Here is a 22,956-nt window from a genome sequence, read left to right as displayed (position 1 = left end):
ATACAGTTCGAGCACGGGGTGCATTCTCTGGGGGGGGAAATAAACTGGTCGCTCAAGGGTCTGCCACCCTTCCTCCGAACCCGGGCCTACCGTAGATGGGCCACGTGGCTTTCCCCTCCCCCAGCCCAGCCAGAAACTGGGCCGGGGGAGAGACTTCTTCACGCCGGAAATCTCAAGAGAGCTCCGAAGGCCAAGAGCCCTGCTTTTAACCCCTTGGGTTCGTAGTCTCAAGAGGCGGATCCAAATGTCCCACTGGTCAAACTAAGTGCCCATCTTAAATTCCAATTACCCATTGGTAATCACAGCAAAACAACATATCCCAGATGTCCCATTTCCGGTCAAACTACGACACAAATCTTCTGGTGTTATCACTGCTCTTACTGCTATTATTGTTGTTTGGTTTACTGTTTGCGGTTCTCACCCTGTCCCTGTCCCCAGCTGTCCCCAGACCCTTCCCCAAACCCCCCTGTCCCACCCCTGATGCTTTGTCCAAGCCCTGCCCCCTTTGCCCCAACGCTGCCCATTGGCCCAAAACCTTGCCCTGGGTCTGGCCCATAACTCAACTCTCGGCCCCAAATCTCCCCCTCGTGCCCCAAAAGCACCCAAAGGGTCGAGATTTGGGGGCAGCGGGTGAGGTTTGGGCCAGCGGCTGAGGCTGGGAGCCCAAAGTGGGGATTTGGGGCAGAATCGGGCAAGTTTTGGTGCCAAAGCAGGAGGGTTTGGGGTAGAACTAGTTTGAGGGTTTTGGGCCTTTGGTCACCATTAGTGGAAATGGGGGAGATCTGGGCAAAGGGTCAAGCATGATGTCAAGGGCTGAGATATGGGTAAAGGTTCTGAGATTTGGGGACAAGAGGGGCTCAGACGAGGGCGCTGCCACCACCGGCACGATCAATATACGTAGCAGCAGAAGCCCAACCAGCATCAGCAGCTTTGGCACAGAAATAGGATCCGGAATCCTCGTCCTTGAGGTTGTTCGTGGTCAGCGTCGCCGAGCTCTGCCCATTGTCACTGGAGATCGTGAACCAGACCTTGATCGATGGTGCGTACCAGGTGCCAGAACCATCGCTCCTGATACATGCAATGAATTCCAGCGCCTGCCCGGGTCTCTGGCGGATCCATTGCATGGCAAAACTGCCGAAACTGAACCCGGACCCTCGGCAGAGGAGGCGCAGGGACCCCCCGGGAGCTGGAGGTCCCCCCCGCACTCCAGCAGGGTCACGGCCTCCCGGAGCCCTGCGGGACAAAGGGGAGATGGGGATGAGGCCAAAGCTCAACCCTTGACCCAAATCCTGACTCTTGGCCCCAAACTGGGACCCTTGGAGTTCAGCATCCTCCTCCACAGTAGCTTCCGCCCCTTAATCTAGCAGGCCATGCCCACTTTAAAGCTCTCAACCAATCAGGTTTCTCATCCCCATCTCCCCTTTGTCCCGCAGGGCTCCGGGCGGCCGTGACCCTGCTGGAGTGCGGAGGGGACCTCCAGCCTCCTGGGGGGTCCCTGCGCCTCCTCTGCCAAGGGTCCGGGTTTGATTTTGGGGGTTTTGGCCTGCACTGGGTGCGCCAGAGACCCGGGCAGTGGCTGGAACGGCTTGCAGGGATCAGCAGCAATGCTGCTTACACTGACAACACAGTGTCGGTCAAGGGCCGGGTCACGATCTCCAGGGACACTGGGCAGAGCTCGGTGACGCTGACCATGAACAACCTTAAGGACGAGGATTCCGCCATCTTTTTCTGTGCCAAGGGTGCTGGTACTACTGCTGCTGATAATGATGCCTATGTTATTGTCCCCGTCCCCATCGCTGTGTCACCACTTGCCCTCATCTGTCCCAGACTCTTCCCCAAACCCCAACCCTTGACCCCATTCCTGTCCCCGTGCCCCAACCCTGCCCTGGCTCTGCCCCACATTCTCAACTCCTGGCCCCACACCGCAGCTCGGGGCCCACTCGGGGCCATTTTGGCTCCTGAGCTCTCATTGGCTATTCTGACCCTGCTCTTCACCGATGGAACGTTCCAGGTGACTCCACCCTTGGACCCAACTGCTTCTCTCAGCATGGAGCCCTTGGCTCGAGATCAATTTCAACTATTTCATCTCCACAAAATTTCATGTGTTTTCGGTTAAAAAAATGGGTTTTTTCTCCAGAGCTCGCAGAGAGGATTCTAGCCCAGCCCCAAGGAGCAGGACCAGACACCGAGGCCGCTGAGGGAGAAGTGAAGCCCCAGGTGGGAGCGAGGGAGGGAAGGGGGGGAGGGAGGGAGGGAGGCGAAGATGACCCGATTTTGGGGCTCCGCAGCCTCCCCCCACTTCCTCCCCGGCAACTGCTGGGGCCCAGCCGGGGCAGGAAAGGAAACAGAAAGTTCCTGGTTTTGGTCATTGTGAACATCTGTGTTTGGCAGGGGGCAGTTCAGCCTCGGGGCCCTGCAGCAGAGCGCCGGCTGCACAAAAAGCTTTGTGTGCAAAGGGCCCCGGAGCGATCCCCGTTCCGCACTGGAACGGAGGGGAAGGGCTTGATTGGGGTGAAATGGGCAAAATTGGGGGAAATTTGGGAACTGGGGAAGTGATGGTGGAGTTTGGAGGAAATGGTGAAGATTTGATAAAAAGAGCCAGGATTTTGGGGCAGGATCTCTGGGATTGGGGACATTTGGTGACCATCAAGGTCACTACCAGAAGCGACATCATAACCAGCATCAATAGCATTGCCAGTGTAACCATTGCAAAATTTGACACAGAAATAAACAGCGGAATCCTCGTCCTTCAGGTTGTTCATGGTCAGCGTCACCGAGCTCTGCCCGTTGTCCCTGGAGATCGTGACCCGGCCCTTGAATGACGGCGCGTATGTGGGAGTGGCGCCATCACTGGTGACACTTGCCACAAACTCCAAACACTGCCTGGGTTTCTGGCGCATCCAGCCCATCCCAAATTTCCCAAAATCAAGCCCAGAGCCTCGGCAGAGGAGGCGCAGGGACCCCCCGGAGGCCTGGAGGTGCCCCCCCGCACTGCAGCAGGGTCACGGCCGCCCGGAGCCCTGCGGGACAAAGGGGAGATGGGGTTGAGGGATCGAATCCACCCAAATGTTGATTCTTGCTTGCAGATTCTGATGTTGTCCAAAATTTTGGACCCTTGGACCTCCCCACCCTCCTCCTGCAACTCCTGCCAGTCATCCCAGGTGGATCCCACACCCTTCTTCTGGAATGGCAGTGCCCACTTTTACCGCACAGCCAATCTATGCCCTCATCCCCATCTCCCCTTTGTCCCGCAGGGCTCCAGGTGGCCGTGACCCTGCTGGAGTGCGGGGGGGACCTCCAGCCCCCCGGGGGGTCCCTGACGTTGCTGTGGCAAGGGTCCGGATTCAGTTCCGGCAGTTTTGGCATGCAGTGGATCTGCCAGAGACCCAGGCAGGGCTTGGAGTGGCTCGCAGGAATCAGTGACAATGGTGGCACCACCAACTATGCGCCATTGGTTGTAGAAGTCCATCCGAAAACCCTTCATTTTTTGCCTCACAATTGTCATGAGAACTACCGAAGGGTTAAAACTGCTGAGCCAGTTGGGAAAGAAAGTCTCCTGCTTATCTAGTGTGCTCACAAGTGATGTTTGCAGAACACGCCATGCTGTACTCGAAGGGGGCATGCTGCCCTTTTCTGGACAATTGAACTGGACTTTCTTCAAAACCCCTTATCTGGCTGGACTGAGCTTTGGGGTGGCTCCCCCCCCCGCTCCATGAGAAGACCCCTCTTGCCTGTCTTCAACCACCGTGACGGACCAACAGAGATGGGAATCCCCTCATCAAGGAACCAAGAACCCCTCTGGCACCCTATTGGCACCCCCATGGCACCCCCATGGCAACCTCCTTCCAGAGACTGGGACTGTATCCCCTCCCAACTCAGGGAGGGGGAAAAACCTAACGTACCTGTGAGCATTCGGCCATGAAAACAATGGACTTCTCCCCTCCATAGAAACCTAATTTCAGCTACCCTTCCCCCAACCAAGAACAGTATATATATTGGGGTTCGGTCAGACTGTCCTTTGAGTACTCCCCAAGACGTGTACCAGCGAGTTTCGGCGGCGGGACCCCGAAGACCTCACGTTTTGGTAGCTATACCCCATTCCCTGACCTTCTTTCCTTCCTTTTTTCCTTGTCTTACCCTTCTCTTCCCCAGATCCCTTAACCAAACGCATATTTAGCTGTGGTAATAATCAATAAAATGGCACCTTGTTGATTTGTTACGGCAGAACCCCTGTGCCTTTGTTGGTTATTTTTGCACCCAAAAATCATTCGTCACCCGTTCATTTCGGGCGGACCTTCACAGGGAGATTTGGCTGAAATGCCCAAAACTGGGGGAAAGTCGACAGTTGGTGCGGCTGGTGCAGACTTTGGGGGAAAATGGTGAAGATTTGAGGAGAAGATCTGTGATTTGGGGAAGGATCTGTGGGGATGGCAGACATTTGGTGACCACCATGGGGGGTGGGACCACTGCCAGAATTGTCACTAAAGGCAGCAACACCACCGCCAAAACTACTAGTAACTCATTTGGCACAGAAATCAGATCCGGAATCGTCGCCCTTGAGGTTGTTCACGGTCAGCTATTACAGTGACCTGATGAAGGTCTTCAGGGTGAGAGAAGTGGACGAGAATCTTGGTTCATGATCGGATGGCTGGATTTATTGATATATGATATATAATACATTATAACTATACTAAAAGCAATAAAGAGAGAAGTTGCAGAAGCTGCTAAGCTAAGAATAGCATAGGAAAGAAGAAAATAACAAAGTTCTGTGTCCTGCAGAAAGCAAGGACAAACTCTCCCATGAGTGGTCAGCAAATCAAAACACTCACAGAAGACCAATCACAGATGCTCCTATTACATTCCACACCACGAGATAATTATTGTTTACGTTTTTCTTCTGGGGCCCCAGCATCCCAGAAAGGACAAATCCTAAATGAAAGGATTTTATGAAAAAATCTCTGTGACAGGTCAGGAATGGGGTCAGGGGTTGCGGTTTGGGGGAAGGCTCTGGGGAATGGGGAGAGGGGGGGAAAGGCGGCAGGCAATGCCATCTAAAGGTTCAACAGCAGCAGGACCATCAATCCAACCACCATAAGCACATTTGGCACAGAAATAGGATCCGGAATCCTCGTCCTTGAGGTTGTTCATGGTCAGCGTCACTAAGCTCTGCCCATTGTCCCTGGAGATCGTGATCCGGCCTTTGAACGCGGGTGGGTACCAGTTGTATCCATCACTGTCTATCGCTGTGACCCACTCCAGCCCCTGCCTGGGTCTCTGGCGAACCCAGCCGAGCCCGAATTTCCCAAAACTGAACCCGGACCCTTGGCAGAGGAGGCGCAGGGAACCCCCAGGGGGCTGGAGGTCCCCCCGCACTCCAGCAGGGTCACGGCCGCCCGGAGCCCTGCGGGACAAAGGGGAGATGGGGATGGGGATAAAAAGCAACCCAAATATTGATTCTTGCATGCAGATCCTGATGCTGGCCACAAACTGGGACCCTTGGACCTCACCATCCTCCTCCTGCAGCACCTACCAATCCTCCCAGGTGGATCCCACACGCTTCTTCTGGCATGGCGGTGCCCACTTTGGGTCCACAGCCAATCCAGCTTTTCCTCCCCATCTCCCCTTTGTCCCGCAGGGCTCCGGGCGGCCGTGACCATGCTGGACTGCGGGGGGCACCTCCAGCCCCCCGGGGGGTCCCTGCGCCTCCTCTGTCGAGGGTCCGTGTTCAGTTTCGGCAGCTCTGACATGCTCTGCATCTGCCAGAGACCCGGGCAGGGGCTGGAATGGCTCGCAGGCATCTACAGCAGTGGTTCCAGCACCGCCTAAGCGCCATCGGTGCAGGGCCGGTTCAGGATCTCCAGGGACAACGGGCAGAGCTCGGTGACGCTGACCATGAACAACCTCAGGGACGAGGATTCCGCCACCTTTTTCTGTGCCAAGGGTGCTGGTGCTGGTGCTGGTGCTAATACTGCGTATGCTATTGGCTCCTCCCCAATGGTCGTGCCCCATTCCCCAGACCCTTCCCCCAAACCCCAACCCCTGACCCCATTCCTGACCCTCTGTCCCAGCCCTGCTCTGACTCTGCCCCAAATGTCCCCTCTGGGCCACACTCAGTGCCCTCGTTTCTCAAATTGCATTCAGTTTCTCAAAATTTGGGGCCAAAGTTAAGGTCAGGAGTCTAAAATTCAAATTTTGGCCCGAAATTCCTTATGTGAGGCTAATGGGCCAGATTTGGGTCAGTGGCTGTTACTTGGGGCCTGCAGGGGAGATTTGGGGTAAAATTGGACAAGTCTGGGGGCAGTGGTTGGTATTGGAGGGACGAGGCTGAGCTCAGGGTGAAACCGGCCGTGATTTGGGGCCAAGAGCTGAGATTTGGGGCTAGACCAGGGCAAGGTTGGGACAAAGGCTCAGGAGTGAGGTCAGGGGTTGGAGGGAAGGGTCTGGGGCATGGGGACAGGAAGAAAATGATAAACAAAAGCAGCAGCACCCCAACCAGTACCAGAAGTAAAAGCACATTTGGCACAGAAATAGGATCCGGAATCCTCGTCCTTGAGGTTGTTCATGGTCAGCGTCACCGAGCTCTGCCCGTTGTCCCTGGAGATCGTGAACCGGCCCTTGACAGAATCCATGTACCAGGTGCTGCCCCCATCATACCTTATCCCCGCGACCCATTCCAGCCCCTGCCTGGGTCTCTGACGAACACAATCCATTTCAAAACTCCTGAAGCTGAACCCGGACTCTCAGCAGAGGAGGCGCAGGGAACCCCCGGGGGGCTGGAGATCCCCCCCGCACTCCAGCAGGGTCACGGCCGCCCGGAGCCCTGCGGGACAAAGGGGAGATGATAAAAAATGAGAATTATGATTGGTCCAGAAGGGGGAAAGGGGCGTGGCTTGTGTAAAAAGGGGCAGAGCCCACCTGGGAGGGCCAGCAGGAGCAGCAGGACCTGGAGCCAGGGGGAGCTCGAAGCCAAGTCCGGGATGTGCCGGGGTTGGGGTCCCGGGGGGATTTGGGCGTTGTTAACGTGGTATTACTTTTGAAATCAATTTGGAACCCTGAGGAGAAGGTTTCCAATTAATTAAGGAGAATATTCAGTTTAATTCCAGGTTTTGAGGAACTTCAGGATACCCAAGACCTCTGGTGGAGATATGGGACCGAACCAGGGGAGTTATGAGTGAAATTGGTGAGGTTTTGGAGATGGGCTCCGGGCGGCCGTGACCCTGCTGGAGTGCGGGGGGGACCTCCAGCCCCCCGAGGGGTCCCTGTGCCTCCTCTGCCAAGGGTCTGGGTTCAGTTTCGGCAGTTTTGGGATGGGCTGGTATCGACAGGGGCCTGGACAAGGGCTGGAGTACGTCGCAAGGATCAGTGACAGTGGAGGTTACACCGAGTATGCGCCATCGGTCAAGGGCCGGGTCACGATCTCCAGGGACAACGGGCAGAGCTTGGTGACGCTGACCATGAACAACCTCAAGTTCGAGGATTCCGCCACTTATTTCTGTGTCAAAGCTCCTGGTGGTGGTGGTGCTGCTCTTGCTGATTATATTGATGGTGCTCGTGCTCTTCCCATCTCGGTGTCCCCCCCTGTCCCCGTTCCCCAGACCCTTCCCCCAAACCCCCAGCCCACACCCAGCCCTTGACCATTCATCCCAACCTTGCTCTGCTTCGGCCCCAATTCTCACCCGCTGACCCCAAACCACAACTCCTGACCCCAAATCTCCTCTTTGTGTCCCAAAACTTCATTCTGAAAGTGGATACTTCTGGTCATGGGTTAAGATTTCAGTCAAGTTTGTGGCCGAGAGTGGAGAATTTGGGGCAGAGCCAGGACAGGGTTGGGAGATAGGGTCAGAAATGGGGTCAGCGGCAGAGTTTGGGAGAAGGGTCTGGGGAACCTGGACAGGTGGGGACACAGCCATGGGAAAGGGGTCAAAACCATCAACAGCAGCGAGAGCATATTTCCCTTCTGGAGTTTTGCCAAAGAAATAGGATCCAGAATCCTCGTCCTTGAGGTTGTTCATGGTCAGCGTCACCGGGCTCTGCCCGTTGTCCCTGGAGATCGCGACCCAGCCCTTGACTGTATCCCCACAGTAGGTGTCCCCTTCGTAGTCAATCCGCGCAACCCCTTCCAGCGCCTGCCCAGGCCTCTGGTGAACCCAAATAAAACTGGTTTGTCCAAAATCAAACCCCGACCCTCGGCCGAGGAGGCACAGGGACCCCCCGGGGGGCTGGAGGTCCCCCCTGCACTCCAGCAGGGTCAAAGCTGCCCCGAGCCCTGCAGGACAAAGGGGAGATGGGGATGAGGCCAAAGCTCAACCCTTGACCCAAATCCTGACTCTTGGCCCCAAACTGGGACCCTTGGAGTTCATCATCCTCCTCTCACAGGCGTCCCACCACTTTTTCATGTGTGCCATGCCAACTTGGGTGCTCTTGACCAATCAGGTTTCTGTTCCCCATCTCCCCTTTGACAGGGATGATGCCAAAACGCTCAGACAGGGGTGATGCCAAAACCGGCATGGTCAATATAAGCAGCAGCTGCACCAGCATAAGCAGATTTGGCACAGAAATAAAGGGTGGAATCCTCGTCCTTGAGGTTGTTCATGGTCAGCGTCACCGAGCTCTGCCTGTTGTCCCTGGAGATCCTGAACCGGCCCTGCACCGATGGCGCGTAGTAGGTGTAACCACCAGTGTTGCTGAAGTAGGCAACGAATTCCAGCTGGTGCCCGGGTCTCTGGCCGATCCATTCCATGTCACAACTCCCAAAACTGAACCCGGACCCTCGGCAGAGGAGGCGCAGGGACTCCCCGGGGGGCTGGAGGTGCCTCCCGCACTCCAGCAGGGTCACGGGCGCCCGGAGCCCTGCGGGACAAAGGGGAGATGGGGATGAGGCCAAAGCTCAACCCTTGACCCAAATCCTGACTCTTGGCCCCAAATTTTGACACTTCTGGCACCACATCCTCATCCTGGCTGCCGTCTCACGTGGGTCCTGCTCCTTTTTTCTGCAAGCCATGTCCCTTTTCTCGTTCTGGACCAATCAGATTTGTCATTTCCATCATCTCCCGGTTGTCCTGCAGGGCTCTGGGCGGCCGTGACCCTGCTGGAGTGCGGGGGGGACCTCCAGCCCCCCGGGGGGTCCCTGCGCCTCCTCTGCCGAGGGTCCGGGTTCAGTTTCCGTGGTTTCCACATGAGCTGGTATCGCCAGAGACCCGGGCAGGGGCTGGAAGCAGTCGCAAGTATCAGCAAGTATGGTGGCAGTGCCAGTTTCTCGGATTCCGTCAAGGGCCGGTTCAGGATCTCCAGGGACAACGGGCAGAACTCGGTGACGCTGACCATTAACAACCTCAAGGACGAGGATTCCGGATACTATTTCTGTGGCAGAAGTGTTGTTGGTAGTGCTGGTTGGAATGCTGCAGCAGGTATTGGTCATTCTCATGTTTCGGTTGCATTTGGCTGTGTTCCTGTTCCCCGGTCCCCACCTATCTCCGTTCTCTGGACCCTTCCCCAAAACCCCAAGCCTGGACACCATTCCTGTCCCCATATCCTAATCTTGGAGTGGTTCGGCCTGAAATCCGCTCTCTGCACCTTACCAAAAAGTTGACTCAAACCTTAACCCTTGGCTTGAAGTATCCACTTTTATAACAAGGTTTTGGGGCACAAAGAGGAGATTTGGGTCAGGAGTTGTGGTTTGGGGTCAGCGGATAAGAATTGGGGCCGAGTCAGAGCAAGGTTGGGATCAATGGTCAAGGGCTGGGTGTGGGCTGGGGGTTTGGGGGAAGGCTCTGGGCAACGGAGACAGGGCGGACACAGAGATGGGGATGGGGACAGCAAGGCCATCGTCAACACGATGAGCACTTTCAGCCCAACCACCACGAGCACTCTTGGCACAGAAATAGGTGGCGGAATCCTCGTCCTTGAGGTTGTTCATGGTCAGCGTCACCGAGCTCTGCCCGTTGTCCCTGGAGATCCTGAACAGGCCCTTGACCGATGGATTGTAGAAGGTGGTGCCACCAGTGTTGCAGATGCATGCAACGTATTCCAAACCCTGCCAGGGTTTCTGGCGGATCCAGTACATTCCATAATCCCCAAAATTGAACCCGGACCCTCGGCACAGCAACGTCAGGGAACCCCCTGGGGGCTGGAGGTCCCTCCCGCACTCCAGCAGGTTCACGGCCGCCCGGAGCCCTGCGGGACAAATGGGAGATGGGGATGAGGACAAAGCTCAGCATTGACCCAAATCCTGACTCTGGGCCCCAAAGTGGGATTCTTGGAGTTCATCATCCACCTCCCAGCAGTGTTCTACCCCTTTGTCCAGCTGGCCACGCCCACTTAAAAGCCCTACACCAATCAGACTTTCGATTTCAGTCATCTCCCCTTTGTCCCACAGGGCTCCGGGCGGCCGTGACCCTGCTGCAGTTTGGGCAGACATCCAGCCTCCCGGGGGTTCCCTGCACCTCCTCTGCCGAGGGTCCGGGTTCAGTTTTGGACGAACAAGTCAGATGTGGATCCGACAGCAGCCTGGGCAGGGCCTGGAATACATTGCAGGGATTGACTATGATGGATACACCAGATACCCATTATCGTTCAGCGGCCGAGTCAGCATCTCCAGGGACAACGGGCAGAGCTCGGTGACGCTGACCATGAACCACAAGGACGAGGATTCCGGATCCTATTTCTGTGCCAAAACTCCTGAGGGTTATAATGCTGTTGTTGCTGATCTTAGTGATGCTGTTGGTGCTGGTTATGGAGCATTTAGCCCCCCCACTTTGTTGCGTCCCTAATTGTCCCCATACCCCAGACCCTCCCCCCAGATCCCAGCCCTCGTCCCCGCTCTCGGTGACTGAATTCGTGTCCCCAGCCCCGGCCCAGTGCTGACCTTTGGGGCAGAGTTTGGGGGAAGATCAACGGCCAAGGGTTGGGGTTTGGGGCCGGAGAGGGGAAAGGGAAATGGAGAAATGGTCATGGGCTGGGTGAGGGGCTGGGAGCTGGGGAAGGGTCTGGGGAATGGGGACAGGAGGGGATGCAGTGATGAGGATGAGACCAGGACTTCGCAGGTCCCCATGAGCAGCAGCACCAGGACCACCAGTATTGTAAGATTTCCCGCAGAAGTAGACGGCGGAATCCTCGTCCTTGAGGTTGTTCATGGTCAGCGTCACTGAGCTCTGCCCGTTGTCCCTGGAGATCATGAACCGGCCCTTGACCTAAGGCGCGTACCAGGTGCTGCCACCATTGCTGGTAATACTTGCGAGGCATTCCACTGCATACTTTGGCGTCTGTGGATACCAGCCCATCCCAAAACTCCCAAAATCGAACCCTTACCCTCGGCAGAGGAGGCGCAGGTACGCCCCGGGGGGCTGGAGGTCCCCCCCTGCACTCCAGCAGGGTCACGGCCACCCGGAGCCCTGCAGGACAAAGGGGAGATGGGGATGAGAAACCTGATTGGCTGAGGACCCAAAGTGGGTGTGGCCAGCTGGAGAAAGGGACGGGACCCATCTGGGAGGGTGAACAGGAGCAGGAGGAGAAAAACAAATTGTCACAACCTGGGGCGGATAGTTGGGACATTGGGGTCAAGGGCTTGATCTTTGGCCTCATCCCCATCTCCCCTTTGTCCTGCAGGGCTCCAGGTGGCCGTGACCCTGCTGGAGTGCGGGGGGGACCTCCAGCCCCCCGGGGGGTCCCTGACGTTGCTGTGCCGAGGGTCCGGGTTCAGTTTCGGCAGTTCTTACCTGCTCTGAGTCTGTCAGAGACCCAGGCAGGGGCTGGAGTGGCTCGCGGGGATCAGCAGTGCTGCTTATCCCTACTATGCGCCATGCGTGCAGGACCAGTTCACGATCTCCAGGGACAAGGGGCAGAGCTCGGTGACGCTGACCATGAACAACCTCAAGGATGAGGATTCTGCCATCTATTTCTGCGTGAAGTGTTATTTTGCTGGTTGTAATTACCAAGCTTATGGTATTGGTGCTGGTTTCAGGCCGGCCTTTGTTGTTGGGTTCCCAGATGTCCCCAACCCTCTGACCATTCTCCCAAACCTCACCCATTGACTCAGATCTTCACCCTTTGTCCCCATTTGCACCAATGGTCAGCACTGACCCCAAACCCTCCCCTGCTCCTGCCCCAAAACTCAACCATTGTCCCCAAACCTTCACCCCTGGCGTCCAGTTCAAGCCTCCTCCAATCAGGGCCCAGGGAGCTGGGGGAGATTTGGGTGTAAGGGGCAAAACTGGGGGAAAGTGTAGGGTTGAGGCAGCAGGGGCGGAGTTTGGGGGAAACTCTTTAACAACTGAGGAGAAAAGCTGGGCTCTGGAGGAAGGATCACTGGGAGTGGAGACATCTGGCGACCATCCTAGGGCTGGGGCCACTGCCGGAATTGTCACTAAAAGCAGCAACATGAGCACCATAACTACTAGTAGCACATTTGGTGCAGAAATAAACGGCGGAATCCTCGTCCTTGAGGTTGTTCATGGTCAGCGTCACCGAGCTCTGCCCGTTGTCCCTGGAGATCCTGAACCGGCCCTTGACCGACGGCGTGTAGTAGGTGCAACCACCAGTGTTGCTGATACTGGCGATGTATTCCAGCGTCTGCCCGGGTCTCTGGTGCATCCAGCCCATCCCAAAACTGCCAAAATCAAACCCAGATGCGCGGCACAGAAACGTCAGGGACCCCCCAGGGGGCTGCAGGTCCCCCCGCACTCCAGCAGGGTCACGGCCGCCCGGAGCCCTGCGGGACAAAGGGGAGATGGGGATGGGGCCAAAGCTCAACCCTTGACCCAAATCCTGACTCTGGGCCCCAAACTGGGAACCATGGAGTTCATCATCCTCCACCCATGTGAGTCCTGCTCCATTTTTGAAGCATGCCATGCGAAGTTGGGCACTCTTGACCAAGCAGGTTTCCCGTCCCCATCTCTCCTTTGTCCCGCAGGGCTCCGGGTGGCCGTGACCTGCTGGAGTGTGGGGGGGACCTCCAGCCCCCAGGGGCATCCCTGCGCCTCCTCTGCCGAGGGTCCGGGTTCAGTTTTGGCAGTTCCACCATGCTCTGGATCCGCCAGAGACCCCGACAGGCGCTGGAGTGGCTTACGGGGATCACCAGTGGTGGCACCACTGCCTATGCGCCGTCTGTCAAGGGCCGGTTCACGATCTCCAGGGACAACAGGCAGAGATCTGTGACACTGACCATGAACAACCTCAAGTTTGAGGATTCCGGTTCGTATTTCTGCGCCAAATCTGTTGAGGATGGTACTGGCTGGGAGACTGTTGCCTATCGTGTTGACCCCATGTCCTTTAGCAGAGTCCGCAGAGATTGCGAGACTTCCATGCAGGATTGAGACGTAACAGCTGGAACTGCTCAGCCATGATGGAACAGCAAAATGATCTCCTGTCTTCTGCCTCTCACACCAGAGCTTCTCTCTCTAACCCCATTGGTGACTTCTCCCTGACCCTCACTGTTGCACATGTTTGGATCCCCCTGTACCCTATAAAAGGGGCTGGTTTAGCCCATCTGACAGGAGAAGAGCTGTCACTTCAACACCTCACAGATCCCTCAATGAACCATGGCTGTGGAACCACCAGGACCTCTCCTGTCCGTCTGGTTCTGCCACAGCCAAAGGCGCCCCAGCGAATGAGCAAAGAGCTGGGATCCTGAGAGCTGAGAATCACGAAAGAGCTGAGATCCTGAGAGAGTTGATAATCACGAAAGAGCTGAAATCACTAAATAGCTGAAATCCTGAGGGAGCTGAGAATCACTAAAGAGCTGAAATCACTGAGCTTGCTGAGAAGGTGGCATCTCTGAGCTGATTGGGTTTTGGGGCACTCTGTCTCCAAGATTTATCGAGATTGGCCTGCAAGGCACGGGGATCAGCCCAAATCAGATATCTGGGTCTTATCAGGGTTGGGACAAGGGGACAGGAACAGGGTCAGGGCTTGGGGTTTGTGGGAAGGGCCAGGGGAATGGGGACAGGATGGGAGCAAGGGCACGGGGTCGGGGACAAAATGATAAGCATCAGCAAAGGCCCAATTATCACCATAAGTGCGTTTGGCACAGAAATAAACAGCGGAATCCTCGTCCTTGAGGTTGTTCATGGTCAGCGTCACCGAGCTCTGCCCGTTGTCCCTGGAGATCGTTAACCGGCCCTTGACCGATGGCACGTACTCGGTGTAAGCACCATCGTACCTGATCCCCGCGACCCATTCCAGCCCCTGCCCGGGCCTCTGTCGAGCCCATTCCATTTCAAAACTGCCGAAACTTAACCCAGACCCTCGGCAGAGGAGGCGCAGGGAACCCCCGTGGGCCTGGAGGGCCCCCACGCACTCCAGCAGGGTCACGGCCGACCGGAGCCCTGAGGGACAAAGGAGTGATGGGGATGCGAAACCTGATTGGCTGAGGGTCTCAATGTGGATGTGTCAAACTGGAAAATCGGGCGGGAACCTCCTTAGAGGGGCAGCCGGAGCAGGACAACTAGGATGGGGTGGTCCAAAGGGTCCAGTTTCGGGCCCAGAGTCAGGGTTTTGGTCAAGGGTTTAGCTTTGACCTCATCCCCATCTCCCCTTTGTCCCACAGGGCTCCGGGCGGCCGTGACCCTGCTGGAGTGCGGGGGGGACCTCCAGCCCCCCGGGGGGTCCCTGCGCCTCCTCTGCCGAGGGTCCGGGTTCAGTTTCGGAAGCTACGACATGTTCTCGGTGCGCCAGAGACCCAGGCAGGGCTTGGAATGGCTCGCGTGGATCAGGAACGATGGTGGCAACTCCGGCTACGCGGATTCAGTGAACGGCAGGGTCACGATCTCCAGGGACAACGGGCAGAGCTCGGTGACGCTGACCATGAACAATCTCAAGGAAGAGGATTCCGGATCCTATTTCTGCGCCAAATGTTACAGCATTTTTTGTGGTCCTTATATTGATGCTGGTTATGATGAAGATGCCAGTGGTGGCCCCTCCTCGATGCTGTGACCACAAACATCCCAAAACCCCACATTCGACCCTCAAATCTTTAGTGTTGGCCACAAATCTTGACCCTTCTCCCCAATCTCCCGAATCATATTCTCACCTCACACATTTCCATGGCGCTTTCAGAATTTGAAATAATTCTCAAAGATTCATCCCCAAAACCCTACACTGTGTGCCCCAGATCTCAGTGGGGTTCACTTCTGACCATTGGCCCCAAACTCAGCTGGCTCTGCCCCAAATCTCGGCTCTTGGCACCAAACCTCAGCTCTTGGCTCCAAGGCTAAACCAAGGTTCTCAAACCTGGGTGGAAATGGTCGAGATTTGGGGAAAACGGGCCGATTTGGGTCTGTGGGGGTCAACACTGGGGTCAAGGGTAGGAGGGAAGGATCTGGGGAACGGGGATGGAGACAGGACCAAAATTAGAACCAGCAGCATGAGTCTCCCAACCCCAACCATCAGAGGCGCTTTTGGCACAGAAATAGGATCCGGAATCCTCGTCCTTGAGGTTGTTCATGGTTAGCGTCACCGAGCTCTGCCCGTTGTCCCTGGAGATCCTGAACTGGCCCTTGACCGATGGCGCGTATCTGGCGGTGGAACCATGACCGTTGATCCCCGCGACGTATTCCAGCCCCAGCCAGGGTCTCTGGCGCATCCAGAACATTGCAGATTTTGTGAAATTGAAGCCAGATGTTTGGCAGATGGGAGGGGAGATGGGGATGAGGGCATGGATTGCTTTTGGACCCAAAGTGGGCCTCGCCATGCCAGAATAAGGGTGTGGGATCCACCTGGGAGGGCCAGCAGGTGCTGCAGGAGGAGGATGGGGAGGTCCAAGGGTCCCAATTTGGGGCCAACATCAGGGTCTGCATGCAAGAATTAAAATTTGGGTTGGTTTTTTTTTCTCCCCTTTGTCCCGCAGGGCTCCGGGCGTCCGTGACCCTGCTGGAGTGCGGGGGGGACCTCCAGCCCCCCAGGGGGTCCCTGACGTTGCTGTGCCTCTCCTCTGGGTTTGATTTTGGCAGTTTTGATATGTGCTGGATGCGCCAGACACCATGGCAGACGCTGGAATAAATTGCCAGTATCAACATCAATGCTGGCAGCACCGACTACGTGCTGTCGGTGCAGGACCGGTTCACGATCTCCAGGGACAACGGGCAGAGCTCGGTGACGCTGACCATGAACAACCTCAAGGACGAGGATTCCGGATCCTATTTCTGTGCCAAACATCCTTAGAGTGGTTACACTTATGGTTCTGCTGCTTTTATTGACAATTCCGGCAGTGGTCCCGCCCTCCACGATGGTCACCAGATGTCTCCATTCCCAGTGATCCTTCCTCCAGAGCCCAACTTTTCTCTTCAAATACTCAATATTTTCCCCTAAACTTGGCCCCTGCTGCCCCAACTCTCGGCTTTCTCACAATTTTGCCCATTTCATGCAAATATCTCCAGGTTTCCGAGGCCCTGATTGGAGGAGGCCTGACCTGGAGCCCAGGGGGGAAGGTTTGGGGCCAATGGTTGAGTTTTGGGGCAGGAGCAGAGGAGGGTTTGGGGTCAGTGCTGATCATTGGGGCAAAATGGGAACAAAGGGTGAAGATCTGATGTTTGGGGGGCGGGTCTCAGATTGGGGGCAGGGGGGGACACTGAGAGGGGGGTGGATCCACAACTGTCATCTTCACTGTAAGCACCAGGACTACAACAACCACTAGTAGCACGTTTGGCACAGAAATAGGATCCGGAATCCTCGTCCTTGAGGTTGTTCATGGTCACTGAGCTCTGCCCGTTGTCCCTGGAGATCGTGACCCGGCCCTTGACCGATAGCGCATAGCATGTGCTGCCACAAGTGCTGATCCCCGCGAGCCACTCCAGCCCCTGCCTGGGTCTCTGACGGACCCAGCTCCTGGGCTGACACCCAAAATCGAACCCAGAGGTGCAGCAGTGCACAGTCAGGGCCGCCCCGGGGGGCTGGAGGTCCCCCTCGCACTCCAGCAGGGTCACGGCCACCCGGAGCCCTGCGGGACAAAGGGGAGATGGGGATAGGGCCAAAGCTCAACATTGACCCAAATCCTGACTCTTGGCCCCAAACTGTGAACCATGGACCATCCCATCCTGGTTGTTTTGCTCCTGCTGCCTCTCCCAGATGGGTCTCACACACTTTTTCTGGCATGGCCATGTTCACTTCGGGTCCGCAGCCAATCAGATTTCCCATCCCCATCTCCCTTTTGTCCCGCAGGGCTCCGGGCAGCCGTGACCCTACTGGAGTGCGGGGGGGACCTCCAGCCCCCCGGGGTTCCGTGCGCCTCCTCTGCCGAGGGTCTGGGTTCAGTTTTGGGAGTGTTGCAATGGGATGGATGCGCCAGAGGCCCGAGAAGGGGCTGGAATACATTGCCAGTATCAGCTACAATGGTCGTAGCACCGGCTACGCGCCATCAGTGCAGGGCCGGTTCACGATCTCCAGGGACAACGGGCAGAGCTCAGTGACGCTGACCATGAACAACCTCAAGGACGAGGATTCCGGATCCTATTTCTGTGCCAAGGGTGCTGCTGGCTGTGCTGGTTATACTGGTGCCTATTGTATTGACCCTGCACCCATTGCTATGTCCCCCCTGTCCCCGTTCCCCAGACCCTTCCCCCAGTCCCCAGCCCCTGACCCCATTCCTGTCCCCGTGTCCCAGCCCTGAACTGGCTCTTTCCCAAATCTCCCCCATTCTCCCCCAAACTCCCAACTCTCGGCCCCACCCCTTCACCCTTGTTGCCAATTTTTGTGCTGAATCCTCAAGATTTAATGCCCGCACCTTGGGTTTGGGGACAGGGTTGCAGATTTTGGGCTGCCCCAGAGGGATTCTCAGGCCGATGGTCACAAGTGTCAAGGGCTGAGGTTTTGGAGTAAGGGTCTGGGTTTGAGGACAGGGGGGAGTCCAAATGGGAGCAGGGCCAAAACCACCATGACCAACATCACCACAATCAATATCCTCACCAGCAGCAGGAGCACAACAATCATCCCAATTTTTGGCACAGAAATAAAGAGCGGAATCCTCGACCTTGAGGTTGGTCATGGTCGGCGTCATCAGACTCTGCCCGTTGTCCCTGGCGATCATGAACCGGCCCTTGACCGAATCCGCGTACCAGGTGCTGCCACCACTGCGGATGTAGGCGACGAACTCCAGCCCCTGCCCGGGTCTCTGTCAGGCCCATTGTAGGGCAAGACTCCCGAAACTGAATCCCGAACCTCGGCAGAGGAGGCGCAGGGAACCCCCGGGGGGCTGGAGGTCCCCCCCGCACTCCAGCAGAGTCACGGACGCCTGGAGCCCTGCGGGACAAAGGGGAGATGGGGATGAGGGAACGAATCCACCCAAATGTTTATTCTTGCCTGCAGACCCTGATGTTGGCCCCAAATTGGGACCCTGGGACCTCCCCATCCTCCTCCTGCAGCTCCTGCTGGCCCTCCCAGGTGGATCCCACACCCTTTTCTGGCATGGCGGTGCCCACTTTGGGTCCATAACCAATGCGTCTCCTCATCCCCATCTCCCCTTTGTCCCGCAGGGCTTCAGGTGGCCATGACCCTGCTGGAGTGCGGGGGGGACCTCCAGCCCCCCAGGGGTTCCCTGCGCCTCCTCTGCCGAGGGTCCGGGTTCGATTTCAGGAGTTACCCATTGAGCTGGGTGCGCCAGAGACCCGGGCAGTGGCTGGAGTGGCTCGCAGGGATCTACAGCGATGGTTCCTACATCTCCTACGCGCCATCGGTCAAGGGTCGGTTCACGATCTCCAGGGACAACGGGCAGAGGTCGGTGATGCTGACCATGAAGAACCTCAAGGACGAGGACTCTGCCACCTATTTCTGTGCCAAGGGTTTTGCTGGTTATGCTGGTGATATCGATCCCTGCTGTACTGACCTCTTCCCCATCACTGCGTCCGCCCTGTCCCAGTTCCCCAGACCCTTCCCCAGCTCCCAGCCCCTGACCCAGCCCATGACCATTTCTCCATTTCCCTTTCCCCTCTCCGGCCCCAAACCCCAACCCTCTGCCGTTGATCTTCCCCCAAACTCTGCGCCAAAGATCAGCGCTGGGCCCTGGGCTGTGGACACAAATTCAGTCACCGAGAGTGGGGATGAGGCCAGGGATTAGGGAAGGGTCTGCAGTTTGGGGACATTTGGGGATACAAAAATAGGGGTGGAGTTAATAGCATTGGCATCATGGTCATCCCCATCCGCCCCAGCGGCTTTGGCACAGAAATAGGATCAGGAATCCTCGTCCTGCAGGTCGATCATGGTCAGGGCTGTGAAGCTCTGCCCGTCGTCCCTGGAGGTCCTGACCCGGCCCTTGACCGACGGCGCGTAGTAGGTGTAACCCCTGGGGCTGTGGATCCCTGCGCCCCATTCCAGCCCCTTCCCGGGGCTCTGGCGGATCCATTGCATGGAGTGACCCCCAAAACTGAACCCGGACCCTTGGCACAGCAACGTCAGGGACCCCTCGGGGGGCTGGAGTTCCCCCCCGCACTCCAGCAGGGTCACGGCAGCCCAGAGCCCTGCGGGACAAAGGGGAGATGGGGATGAGAAACCTGATTGGCTGAGGGCATGACTGGGTGGCAGTGTCAGATGTAAAAAGGGAAGGGACTCACCTGGGAGGAGGATGATGAACTCCAAGGGTCACAATCTGGGGCCCAGAGTCAGGATTTGGGTTAAGGGTTGAGCTTCGGCCTCATCCCCATCTCCCCTTTGTCCCGCAGGGCTCCGGGCAGCCGTGACCTTGCTGGAGTGCAGGGGGGAACCTCCAGCCCCCCGGGGGGTCCCTGCGCCTTCTCTGCCGAGGGTCCGGGTTCAGTTTCGGCAGTTTTGGGATGGGCTGGTATCGACAGAGACCCGGGCAGGGGCTGGAGCACGTCGCTGGGATCACCAACAATGCTGGTTGGACTGGCTACGCGGATTCGGTCAAGGGCCGGTTCACGATCTCCAGGGACAACGGGCAGAGCTCGGTGACGCTGACCATGAACAACCTCAAGGACGAGGATTCCGCCACCTATTTCTGTGCCAAATGTGCTTGTGCTGGTAGTTGGGCTGCTGCTGGTTATCCTTTTGACCCCCTCCCCATCTCTTTGCCCCCACCTGTCCCCGTTCCCCAGACCCTTCCCCCAAACCCCAGCCCCTGACCCCAGTCCTGTCCCCATGTCCCAGCTCTGAGCTGGCTCTGCCCCAATCTCAGCTCTTGACCCCAAACCTCAGCTCCTTGCTACAAGTCTCAGCCAAGGTCACCAAACCTGGGTGCAAATGCTGAAGATTTGGGAAAATGGGCCAGATTTGGGTCGGTGGGGGTCAGGGATGGGGTCATGGGTCGGACGGAAGGACCTGAACAATGGTGACAGGTGGGGACACATGGATGGGCACGGGTCAATGAATTCAAGGGCACCAGCAGCAATGTTAGTGCTGGACTCCTTGGTGCAGAAACAGGATCTGGGATCCTCGTCCTTGAGGTTGTTCACAGTCAGGGACATGGAGCTCTGCCCGTTGTCCCTGGAGATCGCGACCCGGCCCCGCAGTGACGGCGGGTAGTCGGTGCCACCGTGGCTGTCGATGGCGGCCACCCACGGCAGCCCCTGCCCGGGGCTCTGGCGGATCCAGTGCAGATCAGAACCACTGAAATCGAACCCGGCCCCTCGGCAGAGGAGGCGCAGGGAGCCCCCGGGGGGCTGGAGTTCCCCCCCGCACTCCAGCAGGGTCACGGCCGCCCGGAGCCCTGCGGGACAAAGGGGAGATGATTAAAAATGAGAAATATGATTGCTCCAGAAGGGGAAAGGGGTGTGGCTTTTGGAAAAATGGGCGGGGCCCACCTGGGAGGGGCAGCAGCAGCTGCACGGCCAGGAGCTCCAGGGAACTCGAGGCAGTGGCCATGTTGTGCTGGGGTTGGGGTCCCGGTGGATTTTGGCGGTCATTAATGAGTTTTTAATTGCACCATCAGTGGAGAAAAATCAGGAGGAGGTTTCCAATTACTAACAAGTGGATAGGGGAGAATTGTATGATTTGTGGCAACTTATAATACAGGACATCTCTGGTAGAGATTTGGGAGCAAACCAGGGGAGTTTGGCAATAACCGGGATGGTTTGGGGATGGGCTCCGGGTGGCCGTGACCCTGCTGGAGTGCAGGGGGCACCTCCAGCCCCCTGGGGGGTCCCTGTGCCTCCTCTGCCGAGGGTCCGGGTTCAGTTTCGGGGCTCACTCCATCACCTGGACCCGCCAGAGGCGTGGGCAGGTGCTGGAAAGGCTGGCGCTGATCGACGCTAGCGGTGCCCACGCCTGGTATGCGCCATCAGTGCAGGGCCGGTTCAGGATCTCCAGGTACAACGGGCAGAGCTCGGTGATGCTGACCATGAACAACCTCTAGGACGGGGGTTCCGGATCCTATTTCTGCGGGAAAGCTGCCTATGATACTTGGGGTGCTGCTGCTGATTGTTTTGATCCCATCGCCGTGGATGTGTCCCCCCCTCTCCCGGTTCCCCACACCCTTCTCCCAAACTCTGCCCTGAACCCATTTCTGACCCCATCTCCCAACCCTGTCCTGGCTCTGCCCCAAATTCTCCACTCTCGACCACAAAGTTGACCGAAATCTTAACCCATGACCAGAAGTATCCAATTTCAGAATCAAGTTTTGGGGCACAAAGAGGAGATTTGGGGTCAGGAGTTGTGGTTTGGGGTCAGTGGGTGAGAATTGGGGAGGAGGCAGAGCATAGTTGGGATCAATGGCCAAAGGCTGGGTGAAGGCGGGGTGTTTAGGGGAAGGGTCTGGGCAACGGGGACAGGGGGGGACACGAGGAGATGAGGACAGCACGAGCACCGTCAATATAATCAGCAGTAGCAGAAACACCACCACCAGGAGGTTTGACACAGAAATAAACGGCGGAATCGTCGTCCTTGAGGTTGTTCATGGTCAGCGTCACCGAGCTCTGCCCGTTGTCCCTGGAGATTGTCACCCGGCCCTTGACGGATGGCGCGTACTCGGTGTAACCTCCACTGTCACTGATCTTTGCGACAAATTCCAGCCCCTGCCCGGGTCTCTGGCGCATCCAGCCCATCCCAAAACTCCCGAAATCGAACCCGGACCCTCGTCACAGCAACGTCAGTGGAGGTCCCCCCCGCACTCCAGCAGGGTCACGGCCGCCCGGAGTCCATCTCCAAATCTTCACCAATATCACTCATAACTCCCCTGGTTCGGTCCCAAATCTCCACCAGATTTTTTGGTTATCCTGAGGTTCCTCAAAAGCTGGAATTAAACAATCTCATTAATTTATTGGACACCTTCTCCTCAGGGTTCCACATTGATTTCAAACGCAATACCACATTAAGAACCCCCAAACCCCCCTGGGACCCATCCCCAGCGCATCCCGGCCTTGGCCTTGAGCTCCCTCCGGCTCCAGTCCCTGCTGCTCCTGCTGCCCCTCCCAGGTGGGCTCCGCCCCTTTTTTCTGGAGCACCTTTTCCCCATCTAGACCAATCATATTTCTCATTTTTAATCATCTCCCCTTTGTCCTGCAGGGCTCTGGGCGGCCGTGACCCTGCTGGAGTGCGGGGGGGACCTCCAGCCCCGAGAGGTCTCTGCGCCTCCTCTGCCGAGGGTCCGCGTTCAGTTTCGGGAATGTGAACATGTACTGGATCCGCCAGAGACCCGGGCAGGGGCCGGAGTTCGTGGCAGAGATCAGCTACGATCTTTCCAGAAAACACTATGAACCATTGGGCAAGGGCCAGGTCACGATCTCCAGGGACAATGGGCAGAGCTTGCTGACGCTGACCATGAACAACCTCAAGGACGAGGATTCCGGATCCTATTTCTGCACAAAAGCTGTCAGTGCTGGTTTGGGTGATGCTGTTTGACCCCATCCCCATCGCTGCATCCCCACCTGTCCCCGTTCCCCAGACCCTTCCCCAGCTCCGAGCCCCTGACCCCGCCCGTGAGCATTTCTCAATTTCCCTTTCCCCTCTCCGGCCCCAAACCCCAACCCTTGGCCGTTGATCATCCCCCAAACTCAGCCCCAAAGGTCAGCGCTGGGCCCG

General features: G+C 57.2%; 3 gene segments (V, D, J or C); 2 read left to right on the top strand and 1 right to left on the bottom strand.

Annotated features, from left to right (window-relative positions):
• Window positions 1-12,300: 12,300 nt before the first annotated feature.
• LOC128946313 (Ig heavy chain V region 914-like) lies at window positions 12,301-12,666 on the bottom strand (the record flags this gene model as incomplete). The annotated part of the segment is given in 1 exon segment: window positions 12,301-12,666. A coding segment is annotated over 1 exon segment (366 nt), but the record flags the coding sequence as incomplete, so codon positions are not given.
• Window positions 12,667-18,466: 5,800 nt separating this feature from the next.
• LOC128946312 (Ig heavy chain V region 6.96-like) lies at window positions 18,467-19,029 on the top strand (the record flags this gene model as incomplete). The annotated part of the segment is given in 2 exon segments: window positions 18,467-18,803; window positions 18,974-19,029. Coding segments are annotated over 2 exon segments (393 nt in total), but the record flags the coding sequence as incomplete, so codon positions are not given.
• Window positions 19,030-22,548: 3,519 nt separating this feature from the next.
• Window positions 22,549-22,956, top strand: part of LOC128946311 (Ig heavy chain V-III region HPC76-like) — a 49,637-nt gene continuing 49,229 nt past the window's right edge. The window contains 1 exon segment of the V gene segment in view: window positions 22,549-22,650. Within this exon segment, the coding sequence occupies window positions 22,549-22,650 (102 nt within the window).

This window comes from Melozone crissalis, unplaced genomic scaffold (genome assembly GCF_028551555.1).
Source record: "Melozone crissalis strain CALT ecotype California unplaced genomic scaffold, PUWL_Pcris_2 ptg000079l_1, whole genome shotgun sequence".
Classification (NCBI taxonomy): domain Eukaryota; kingdom Metazoa; phylum Chordata; class Aves; order Passeriformes; family Passerellidae; genus Melozone; species Melozone crissalis.
This window is presented reverse-complemented; position numbering and strand designations above follow the sequence as displayed.